The following is a 12,753-nucleotide window of genomic DNA, read 5'->3' as shown; positions in this document are numbered from 1 at the left end:
ATTAAGTTAGAACAATAGCAGTGGCTTTGGTAATAAATTTACTTTTAAATGCTTTTCTTCATGTGAATGAGAGAAATGTGTGTTGCCTGTCTAGAGCTTCTTAGAGGAAAGAAGTGAGGAGCATTTCCCCAAAAAGACTTTTTTCTCTTAAAAAAAAAAAAAAAAAGAAATTAAGAAATTGGAAAGCAGGTGGCCAGATTTATATGTGGTGGTAGAAAACCAGAATAAAATCATTAAACTTTAATTCGAACTTATCCAACTTTTATCTCTTGTTGAAACATCATAGGAAACTTTATTTCTTTATCCATAATAATACCTAACAAGTGCTAATAATGTCTGGCTGGAGGCAGCTGGGACTCAGTTTAAGGCTTAGGTCAGTTCTCATTAAAGACAAGCAATCATTCCACCTTTTCCATGGGTCTCATAAAACTTCATGGGTTTCAAATGGCAAGTCACTATGACTCTGACAACCACCTGAGAAGATTTCAGAAAACCTGTATGCAAAGCTGACATGTGAATGGCTCCAGGCTCTGGTCCCAGAGGACATCTCCCTGCTCTAGCATTCCTCCAGATACCTCCTCAGGGGTTCAGCCAAAGACACAACCATGGGGTCAGAAAAGCTTTTGGGAAACCACCACATTGATGGTTTTGTAAGATTCACATACCAGGGCATAACACCAGCCACAATTTGTAAGTCATATATGAGCAGGTCCTTCAAATTATGCTTCTTGCTTTTGATGCTTGCAATTCTTGCAAATTTTGCCCCCTTGTTTATTTGTTCTGGGAGTTTAATGCTCACAACTAACTGACCTACACTTACAAAGTAGATGTTTTTCCCTGGATTTGTGATGTTATGTGTGTGCATCTCAGGACAGAATCCACCCTTTGGAGATATATAAGCTTTTCATGGAAAAGCTGTATCAAACCCACTTAGATGGCAAACCCAAGCCCTCAGTTCTGAGACCAGCACACTGCTTGGATGGACTGTGTAGCAAATCTAAAATGACCCTAAACTTATCAGCCCAGCTGCCTACTGAAAAGCATTTCCGAATGATTACTCCCACTCCTCAATCCTTCTCCAAGGAACCAAGTCAGCTGGCTTGGAAGAAGGGCAACAGGTGTGTCTGTCAGCCCTTCTACCCCACCACTGCATAACTACTAGTCCAGGCTCTCCCAAAGCCCCTTCAGAGCCCAGTACCTGTGCAGAGGGCTTGGAGAAATGCTGGCAGGGAAAGGGTTAAATGCTGGCAATCAGTGACACCAGCATGCCAACAAAGGGCACAGTCTGGGAAAGTGGAACCAAACACCAAGGTGCACAATTCTCATCCAGGGGCATTTCCAAAGGAGTCTTTGCTCAGGTGACAGAGCCTAAGAGCCTGGTCCAGCAGGATGTCACACTGCCTGTGCAAGGCTGATCCAAATAAAAGGCCAGGACTTCTCCAAAGAAAGATGGAAACCTGAATTCTGTTTGGGGTGGGTTTTTATTTCAGATTGAGAAGCTACACAAAGAGAGAACAAATATACATTTCCATGAGAGAAGGGAAAAAGAGAGTATCCCATTGTGTCACCCTCCTAAATACAACAAACCATCCCAACCTGAGCCACAGGACTGGTTGCTCCCCAGGTAGGCAGGGAGTTCTTACACAACAAACATCTGTAACATCTGCCCCAGGGTCACACACGCCCATACACAGCAGTATGGTCTTTTTTTTGCATATGTGCACGTACCATCTGTTCTGGGTAGACAATGGAAAGGCTGATAGGGAGTCACAAGGATGAAACCCACAGCTTTAAAAGAGGAACAGCTACAGATATTCATAAGGATCAACACACCCACATGGCACAAACTCTTCCTCAATGGAGTGGTTACTCTTAAGCACAAGGTTTTAACCTGAAGGCAGGTACGTTTGTATCAGTGATACTGGATTGTACTGGAGTGGATGGCAGTGAATTTCAGAGTTCATCTTTTTATTAAAGTAATTAATCAAATGGTTTAGCATATAAAAATACAATAATCCTCCCTCCTAATTAGAGCAATATGTGTTCAGGTAGAAATAAAAGCACACGCACACGTACACACCTCAGGATTGCTGTCACAGAGCTCACAGGATAAAGAAAAGAAAACAACTTTCCTTGTCTCACACCAGGACATCACATTCTCCCTCCTGTCTCCAGGAATAATGGAGTCTTTCAGCTTTGGTGCATAGTTATATTTGAAAGCCAAACAGCAACTTGGAATTTGTCCTGAAGGGAACCAGGACAAGGCACCTTTAAGGATAATAAGGCAGAAGGGGACTCCTCATGTTCAGGGGTGTTCCTGCTATCCCTGCATCTGAGGGATTAATCAAAATATAATCAATATCTTCACCCTCACAAAGTGTGAGTGAGTCAGTCTCAGTTTGCTGTAACCAGAAGCAGTTCAGGAGCAGAGGTCTGCTCAGCTATTTGTGGTTCTGTGCGTGGTCTCCATCCCATACAGCACGACCTTGTAAGAGTGCAGCCAGGATAGTAACTTAGGAAGTTTAAGTAAGATTGTGTTCTTAAAAGAATGGAATGCTCATGGATGGCAAACACATCACCTCCACAGTGGCCTTCAGGGAAGACACGTCAACAGAGCATCTGTTGTGGAGCGGAGCAGGGAGGCAGCAAGGGCTGGGCCACCTTGGTTACAGTTATTTGACCAATTAAGTGTAAAAAGTCATTAAGGTATTGCCTTAATGAAGCAGGGTTTGTTCAGTCCAGACGCTCTCCAAAGCTGAAACCATGTCTTCGTCCCCTCCTAACAGGATGTGAAACAGTCCATGTCCTCACATGGGGCCAGAATATCTTTGAATTTGATCTATCCTATACTATAGGAGCCTAATCCTGCTGGGATCTGGGCAGACTCCAAGGAACACAACAGACACTGCAGGAGGGATAGAGAGAAGGCAAACTGAACAAAACATGAGGAAGTTTCCTTCTGCATCAACACTGACCACTAGGAAAACACTTTTTTCTTATTAGAGGCACCACATCATAAGAATACTCTGAGCATGTAAAATGCCTCTAGTTACCGTGAAGAAGTTCTAAAAACACTGCTTTACTGCTGCTTTGCTGATCAGGATCATCTTAAAAGGCCCAGACCAATCCCCTATGCTGTAAGGAGATATCTCCATCAGAAATCCAGAAGCCATGGAAAGCTCAGGAAATTACATCAATGCACACCAGTGAAGGCCCTGGCCTGTCCTTTTTGTGGCATTCCTTCTGGACCTTAAAAAAGCTACAATCCCAATCAGTTAATATCTGGAGTAGTTTTTATGGTTAAGCACAATTCTTTCTGTGGGAATGTAATCTGGGGGATTCAGACATGTGTAAACAGTTCCTTGAGAGAAGAGTTCCCTTAGTAATTTCCTTCTGCAACACGCAACTGCAATTAAGTTGCACACACATGCCATATGCAGTTTAGTTTCAATTGCTAAATACATGCTTGGCAAAGAAGAGCATTACTTTCTCTGTGTTGTTTTACCAGAAGGAGCAAGTGAAAGCTATCCTAAGGAACATCTAATACCGAATTTCATGGTCTCTCTGGCTTAAAACCACACCGTTAACTTTGCATTGCAACAGAGTTGGCTCAAAAATAATTTCCTCATGCTGGTTCCTGTTGGTAGCCCCGCTTGCCTTGCAAGCAGCATCTGTGGCCTTGGGAGACAAGTATAAGTGTTTCTTGAGCAGGATTTTACATAAGAGCTATTGGCCTGCTGAAATGTCCACAGTCCTCACCTGCTGGCGCCGAGATCTGAGGTTAAATCCAAATGAGGTTTCATAACTGTTAAGGATGATGCAGCTGCTGACACTGAGATATAATTTGATAAGTAACCACACTGTGAACTCTTGAATCAAAGAGATTTTCTTTTTCTTCTTCTATTAAAAACTGTACAGAATCAAATATATCTCTAAACCCTTAGGTGTGGATTTTTTTAAGGAGGTGATAGTTGCTAGCTAACAATGAACCTGGCTTCAGGACTCAGGGTCTGCTCCTAGCCTGCTTGGCAACTCTTCATGTGACTCAAGAGAGAGTTTTTTCACCTTTTTCTGTATTCATTCACTTGGGCAGCTGTGAACTGATGCCTGCTGGTCACAAATGTCTGTAAAGACCCTATGCAGAGAATGAATTCTGTGTTAACATTAACTTCCCAAGACAGTGCTCAGATGTGAAGACCTACAGGAGCCAAATAAGGCTCTTGATCACTTATTGTCAGAGTTAAAATATTCAGGGACAACTGTCTCAATGTATCGCCCAAAGCCTGGAGAAAGTTTTAGATCATTTGTCAAACCCTTTTTCCTCCAGCCAGAAACTGAAGCAGCAAGTGAACATGGCTTTCATCAATATGCTCCCATAGATAACAAGTTGGTCTTTGTCCTCGGAGAATAATGGTCTCCATGCATTTATCTGCGGAGTATTTGTCCCAGCTACCCTGCAGGGAGGAATGTGGGTCAATCCCTGATCCAGAACTGTACTGCTATTCCTCTGGTCATGGCCAGCAGCCAGGAGCAGCTTATCAGAGCTCCACGCTGGCCCTCTGCATGCTGCCTTGTTGCTCAGTGAAGATGCATTTCAGAAACTTCAGCACTCCTGCCTCTCCCCCCAAATCCTGCCCGAGGAGCAGGCAGGGATTTGCATTGTCTCTGCCACGTGCCAGATAAATGCCTGCAGCCTTTTTGATCCTATCTATATCAAAATGCCAAGGAAAAGATGCTCCTTTATCCTCTTGCTTACCCTGTTTTCTGTGACGGTGCCCCTGCAGCCTTCCAGCTCTTCCTTCTTTTTCTCTACCTTTGTCACCCACACTGACAAGACAACTTTGAGTTTGAGTTGAAAAACTCCTTCTCCCCCTGAAACTAGTCAGGAACTAAGCTGTCAAGGCTCCCAGTTTAGATGTTGAATCCATGGTGATGTCTGTTAATTTACCTGAGCCTAAGCTTTCATGGCATGTCAGGTGGAGCTGGAAGGAGGCAGACAGAACAGGGCACTGTGTCGTCCTTGACTAAGTCACATCCCTTTTCTGAACTGCAGCTCACAGTGACACCAGCTCCCCGCTCCCCCCAAATTAGCCCAGCAAATGCATCCACCTGATCTCCTTTCCATCAGTCATTCCTCCCCTAGCACAATGCAACTCTGCATACTTTCATTATTTGATTCCTTTCATATTTTTGAAAAGTTCATTATTCCTCAAGATTTACTGGTCTGTGTCTTAAGAGTGCTTTCCAAACATTGCAACTCACTGTCTTCCACACTACTGCCTGTGCAAGACACGTAAATATCTGTAAACCTAATTTACAGAAAAGAAAGCACTGGTATAGGACTTACGCAACCTGCCTAATTCTGTGCTGTTCATCTGTCACTGGATCAGTCATTACAGGCAGCTCTGTGATTATGAACTGGCAAGGCTCTGGTAAAATCAGTGAAGATGTGACAATTTTCCTTTGGTGAGAGTTTATCTTTTGGTCTTCTGACTTGGTACCTGAGGCCCACTGCTCACTGCCTATGGGAGGGTCAGGATGAAAAATTATCATTTCCAACAGGATGATGCTTTACAGTGGCTGCAGAAAGGCACTGTGTTAGCAGAGGACCAGAGTGAAGATTTAGCCCAGATTCTTGACCAACACTGCAAATCTTTGCAGAAGAGGTGGTGGTTTTGTCCCTTTTGCAAGCTCTTGCGGACACAACCTACAACATATGGCTGGGTGGTCAGTCACAGAGATGACAGGGACTTTGACTTGACTGAAAGAAGAATTGCCTAAACACCTCAGATTTCCCTATTCTTGCTGCAAAATAAGGAGGAACCACACGAGAGTAAGAATGGTTGCACTGGGTCATGTCCATCTCTGGCACCGGCCACAGCAAATGCCCAGGGAAGAGCATGGGAACAGAGCAAGCACCATGAAACCTTCCTGCCCCTCATACCATCCTCCCAGTCTCTCACCACCTCCAGCTCAGGGCATTGCCTCCTCAGGGCTGCCCAGAGAAGACAAAGCAGAGATTGTTTCACCAACTGATGTGGTACTTTGGCTGGCTGCATATCTCTGTTATGTCTGAAGGACACAGTCCTGTTTGTCACATCCCTGCAGGGGAAGCCCTGGGATTGGCTCTAGTCTGTTCTCCACACAAAAACCATCCTGACTGAAAGAGACATCCCCAGAAGGGTTTAAAGCCCTTTGCAATTACCAAGACTCAGCTGAAGCTCAGTTCTTAGGAATACAGGATCTTTACTGAAAATATCCTAAAAGCAGTCGAGTCCTGGCACCCTCCACTGCTCACTACAGCTTTTCAGGCATCTACAGCTGCATCTCACAGCACAGAACAAGCATCTTTCTCAGTGTGAGAGACAGATACTGCTCTGCACTCTCAGCAACTCTAAATTACCAAGGCTCACAAACTTCTGCTGAGTTCAGGACAGGAGCAAAGCAGAATGCAAACTGGAGCCCTCAAAACTCTGTCCACTCTCCCATTTATTCCTAAGCCACTGAAACATAAAAAGAACATAGGGTATTCCAGGAAACAGGATGAGATCAGGCAGTGACAGATAAAGCATGGAGTGAAAAGTCAATCCTAGAGAAAAAATAAAAGGTGGTGAAAAATGGTCAAAGAAACTTCACCGAAAAAGGTAAAAGTGGAAGAATAAACGACATCAGAGACAAAGCGGGATTGCATATGCCAAAGGCTTATGCAGTATTTCATAGAATCACAGAATCCACTGAGTTGGAAGGGACCCATGAGGATCATCGAGTCCAACTCCTGGCCTTGCACAGGACACCCCAAGAACCACACCATGTAATTTCTATATCTTTCTCTCAAAAAGCAATTCCTGTACTAGAGGGTAGGACACGAGCTGAGGAGAGAACTTGTACCTTCCAGAAAAAAACCCAAAACAACAAAAAACCCAACCTAAAATCAAACAGAAAAATAGTGTTTTCTAGATGGAATTTATTTCCTCTTAGGAAAAAAAAAAAGCAAATGACTAAAGGTTTCCAATTTACAGTTATGTCAGGAGAACAGAAATAAATGTCCAGTCAAGAGACATTGGAGTTAAGTACCACACTGGCACCAGATTTGTGGAGTGCCTGGGTGAAAGCAGAGCAGAGCAGGTACCCCTGGCTGCACATGCAAGGCTCCTGAGCACCTTCTCAGCTCACAGCCTCCTGGACCAGGAAGCTCCCAGTGTAACACATTACACTGCAGATCAAGAACAGCATCTAAAATGCACATCCCTCAACAGCCCTTTCATTTTTCTCCCAGTGGCCTTACCTGAGGACTCTGACCACTTAAAGCAAATGGCAAGTCTTCTGTCTTACCAGGCTTTCCACCAGGATCCACATCGTTACGGTGGCAGTTGTTGGAATGTGTCACATTTTTTACAGTCTGAGAGAGGGCAATACTGGATCTCTCATATTCCAGAAAATAATCCAGGTAGAGAGTTCTAGAATGCATCATAGCTATCGCAAGGAATGGGTACATCACAGAAAACCAAGAAATGTAAATTCTGACATAAATGATAAAAAAATGACCAAGAAGATGTTCTGACAAGCAGTAGTTACCCAGCACTCCTGCTTCCATAGCTGCCTCTTGTTCTGCAAACAACAAAAGAACTGGCACCTTTTTAAGTCTAAAGTAGGGCTTCTGTAAGACTACAGATTTTTGGCAGGTTAAGAGCCGAATACTCATGGTTTATATGAATCCTATGATATCTGTTTCCAAGAGAAGGAATGTCAGATTTCCTTGATTAAAATCCTGCTGTGAGAATGAGTTGACCTCCTTAAATCCAACTGCTCCAACAAGCTTTACATGGGACTAGACATTCATATTGATGCAAAACATGGCAATCCACTAGTGGGGAGTGGGAGAGGTGTTCAGCGAAGACTCTGAGCTTCTGCATTGCTATTGGAAAATACTAATACTGGGCTATTTGCTTTAATTCTCCATTTCCTGGGATCCCCTGTCAGGAACAATGTGCTACAGTCTATGGCACGCTGCTACAAGGGTGAGGCACGCTCCAGCTGCAGGACCGTAGGGAAGAAGGATCATATGGCAAACCCAAAGTGCTGCCTGCAAGGAAGCCCAACCTTTGGGTTTGCCCAGGTCAGTACTTTCACCTGTGGGCAACAACAGCTTCAGGGTGAAAAAAAATTAAAATGGAGATGTTTTCTACTCTGAAATGGTGTTGTGATGCTTCATGAATTGTCATTTTAGTGCTGCCCTCATGTCCTGATCCTAGCTGCATGTGTCATGGTGAGGGAGAGCATCACAGAACCACAGAATGTTAAGGGGTTGGAAAGGACCTTAAAGATCATTCAGTCCCAACCCCCCGGACATGTGCAGCGACACCTCCCACTAGACCAGGTTACTCAAGACCTTACTCAGCCCTGCTTTGAACACTGTCAGGGCTGGGCATCCACAACTTCCCTGGGCAACCTGTTCCAGTATCTCACCAAATTTCCCCTCTTTCAGTTTGTACCCATTGGTCCTTCTCCTACCACTACAGTTCCTGAAAGAGAGCCCCTCTCTGCCTTCCCTGCAGGCCCCCTTCAGATACTGGAAGACTGCAATGCCACCTTCTCTTCTCTGGGCTGAACAGCCTCAACTTTGTCAGCCTGTCTTCACAGGGGATGTGTTCCCATCCTCTTCGTGGCCCTCCTCTGGACTTGCTCCAACAGTCCCATGTCCTCCTTATGTTGGGAACACCAGACCTGTAATGCAGTATTCCAGGGGGTCTCACAAAAGCACAGGAGCTAAATGTCTGATGGGGGATAAAACACAACTACAGAACTGTGTTGGTTTAACACAGCCTGGTTTTTGGTGGGGGTGGGAGAAAAGCTGCTCGAAACTTCTATGTCCGGCACAGAGCCAATCGCTGAAGGCTCTGACAATGGGCAGGTTACTAGCCCGATTAGACAAGTTGGTAACACCTCTGTGATGAGATATTTAAGAAAGGAAAAACCACGGGATGTTCTCTTTTCTTCTCCTGAAGGGCGGTGAGGCAGCCACCAGGGCCCATCCCGGCAGGGGCCGCCAGGGGCTGCGTGGCCGGGGCCTTCCTGAGGCCAGAACCGTGCGGCCAGGGCCCTCCCAAGGCCAGAGCTGCACACACAGGGCCGGCAAGGACCACACGGCCGGGCCGGCTGGGACCATGTGGCCAGCAGCGAGAGACATGGCGAGCAATTCCCCAGTGTGGAGCCTGGACAAGATCAACCTCTCAACTCCAACTTACAGGCACCAAGTTTCTTCCAAGTCAGAGAAAAAGGAAAAGTGAGGACACATGAGGAAAACCAACATGGCGGCACCGAGGTCAGTGGAAAAAAAGGAGAGGGAGCAGGTGCTCCAAACGCCAGAGCTGAGACTCTCCTGCAAACTGTGGTCAGCACCATAATACAACAAACTGTTTCCCTATAATTCATGAGGTGCCTGGGGGGGTGCACAGATCCACACGCAGCCCATGAAGAAGAGTATGGATACTGAAAAGCTATACTCTAGTGAGGAACTCAAACAGAGAGAGATGTCCTTGGCTTCCAGAGATAGAAGAGAGCCTTCACTTCCAGACTAGAACAGCTCATCCTTAAAAGACTAAACCCCATGAACTAAAATGACCCACGCTAGGCAGTTGTGGGAAGACTGCTTGGCCCGTGGGAGGGACTCACGTTGCAGCAGGCTCAGGTGGGACTGCTGCTTGTGAAAGTTAAAACCATGCTAGAAAAGTTTGCAGAGAACTGTCTCCTGTGGGAAGGACCCCATGGCACAGCAGAAGAAACTCTTCCTTAAGTGTACTGTAGAAAAATTCTTAAGAAGTGAAATACTGACCAAAACCCCATGTTTTGTTTCCTTGCTCGGTCAGTGTAAAGAGGGAGGGACTGGGAAAGAAAGGTGTTCTGAAGGTTGCTTTGGTTCTCATTACTCTTTTTACTTTTAATTCTGTTAATAATAAATCTTCTTTATAACTGTTTAAGTTTTGAACTTGTTTATCCTTAAAGTGTTTTTTATCAATAATCCTTAACTCATGAAAATGAAGTTTTCAATTCCCCCTCCTCTGCTCAGCTACAGCAGAGGAAAATAAGTAGATGGTTTTTTTTGTGGGTGCCTGGCACTTAGCCAGTATCAAACCGTGACAAGAACCCAGCACACAGGGGACAGTCAGGATTTTCAGCTTCCTTGAGACATCCATATACTGCTTTAAAGTAAAAGTATTTGGGGTTCTGGTGCATTCAGATTTTTCAGAGACACTTAGACTTAAAAGTGTGCTTTTGGTTTCCTGAGTCGAAAGGAGCCAGGATGATTCTAACAGGAAGAAATGCAAAGTTGATCTGCTGGGCAAAACACATCTCTACAGAATTGTGTTTGTCTCCTTCCATTTTGAAGATGAGCCAAGGAAAGACCAAATTTTGTGGACATGGTTATAAATAAACTTGTTTAAAAGAAACTCCACCTGCAGTTTCCCAGTGGGCTGACTAATCCTTTCCTACTTGGATTGTCTGCATGGCTCCAGTGCACAGGATTAACCAGCCAGTCATGACGCTCTCTCCCTCAGGGGTGGCCACATCTCACTCTGAGTGTCTTTCTGCAAAATTAATTGTGTCCCTTTACCAGAAGGCATGCTTTGCAAAGGAGGGCAGCTGCTGCTATGGAATTGGAGTTGCCTCTTCCTAGTGCTGGTATCTTTCCAATATAGATTCCTCTGAAGCAAGAGAGGAGAAAGAAAAAGGGAGACTTAGCATTACTTTTTATCAAAGCTAAGTGTAAATATATATTGCTGAATTAACAGTGTGGAAATCGACCACATGCAATCTTCTGCTGAAGTAGCTAAGGGAAAACATCAGAAGTCCAGGCAAATCCTGGCATGTGTACAGTCATAACTTTTTACCTATGAACATCCAAAGACCCAAGATAAATCAACAGGAACTTTGCAATGAGTTTGCCAGACTTTGTTCAGGTTTGGGATGCAAATTCAGGAAGGACACTGTAAAGGCAAAAAGGAGGAGTAAGAATCCAGAAGCATTTGGCTGAGCCTCAAGCAAAGGTTACCATCTGCCATTAAAGTATTACCCTGGCCCAGCACCACCCAGAATTACTAAAAGCAAACTGTTGCCAGAAGAACATTTACAGCAGGACCAAACTCCTAGCAGGAACAGGTAGCCAGCTCCCACACAGAGATCACTGAAATACTTAGGGTTATAAACTCACCTCTTCTCTTCCCCTTTCAAGCCAAGACTCAGACTTGCCTGTCATCAGTTTCCACGTGATGTGTGTTCAGAATTTTTCCTCCCCTATTCAATTTTGCTGGAAGAGGAGTATGACTAAAGTTGTTTGGATTACCCATTAAACAAACATGAGCAGGACGTGGTGTGCTAGCAGAGGATCATGTGTGTTTTCATGAAGGGAACTGACTTCTGGATTTATGGATGTTGTCACAGGCAAGCCTCTTTCAGACATACTAATGCTGGAACAGACTCAACATTTTTTTCAGCCCCAAAGGGATTACTTTAACTTTTAAAATTTGTGCTTCCTCTGGATTTTTTCCTTAACAGCTTGGTTAGAGGAAAGGAGAAAACCAATCCTTGATCCGCACGAAGATCTCCTATGTTTGGTCCCGCAGTTTGGGAGTTAGTCACCAAAAGGCAGGAAAGCTGCTATGAGCTGCAATGCAGTGGGAGAATGAAACAAGTGCCAATAAGCTATTAATTTAGGTATGAAATTAAAAAAAAAATTAAAAATAGAAAACAGCTAGTTTTAAGGACATACTTGACGTTTTTAATGGATCGGAGAACATGAGAGGAAGGGGAGTGGGAGAAAAATGTTGCTTCATATCATGGCTGTAATGGTTCGTAAGTGTTTCCAGGCTAGAAAACAAATTTAAGCAACATTTTCACCCACTCTGGAGTTTCTAGACTGCTTCTCCATTCAAACAGCAGCAAAAATAAGCTTACTAATTTTTCCCTACAATAAGCACATACTGGGTTTGTCTACCTCCCTACCTCCAACCCATCTGAGCCTTCACTAATGGAAGCCTTGTTACACCAGAAGCCTCAATCACGTACATGTACACAAGTGTGCACGTGCAACACCTATACATGTACACATATAAACTATCAAAATATTATTACAAAGCAAGTGTTCCTTCTCAACACCCCTTCTCTGCCTACCCCACCTCCCTCCCCTTCCCCAGGCCATCGTATTTCAAAACAGACTGGAAGTGAGCACTTGAAGAGCCATCCAGCCCCTGGTTTCACTGCAAATGTCTGGGTGCGTTGACAAGTCCCTGGGCCACCTCTAGGACTGGTCTTGACGAGTGGCCTCGAGTTCACAATACTGATTCCTTGGATTCAGGCTCTGCTGTGCTGTTTGTGTTGGAGACTGGGTTTTTGTGGGTTACCAAAGGTGACGTTTCCGCTTCAGACTTGCTGTTAGCAACTGCTTCTACGGTGACTTCCTTTAGCTCCTGCTCTCTGTCTTTCTTTTCCTTTTCATTCAGGTAATTAAGGATGCCCGCTCCCAGGGCATCCCCTTCCACATTCACAACTGTGGTGGTTCGGTCCCTGGTGAAGATCAGAAACAAAAACCAAAGCAGCAGGCTTTTAGTTTAAGAGTTACAACACGATAACGGGAGCTGATTCACCCCTGCTGAACTATGAACGTATCAGTGGAGATGACAAGGGAGATGTAGTCATCACAGGTGTTTTCCACAGAAGTAGCATCACTATTTCAGAACTAAAAATGTGCACCAGAGC

The 12,753-nt window shown here is 44.6% G+C and overlaps 1 protein-coding gene across 2 annotated transcripts in view; it reads right to left on the bottom strand.

The window, feature by feature from the left end:
- Window positions 1-1,462: 1,462 nt before the first annotated feature.
- The window catches only part of SLC1A4 (solute carrier family 1 member 4), an 84,035-nt gene continuing 72,744 nt past the window's right edge, over window positions 1,463-12,753 (bottom strand). For both annotated transcript variants that reach the window (XM_032103551.1, XM_032103550.1), the window contains exon 8: window positions 1,463-12,561. In XM_032103551.1, the coding sequence (XP_031959442.1) occupies window positions 12,327-12,561 (235 nt within the window). In that variant the 3' untranslated portion in view covers window positions 1,463-12,326. The remainder of the gene's footprint in view (window positions 12,562-12,753) is intronic.

This window comes from Corvus moneduloides, chromosome 3 (genome assembly GCF_009650955.1).
Source record: "Corvus moneduloides isolate bCorMon1 chromosome 3, bCorMon1.pri, whole genome shotgun sequence".
In the NCBI taxonomy this organism is placed as follows: domain Eukaryota; kingdom Metazoa; phylum Chordata; class Aves; order Passeriformes; family Corvidae; genus Corvus; species Corvus moneduloides.
The sequence above is the reverse complement of the archived record's forward strand: the minus strand, read 5'-3'. Positions and strand labels throughout refer to the sequence as shown.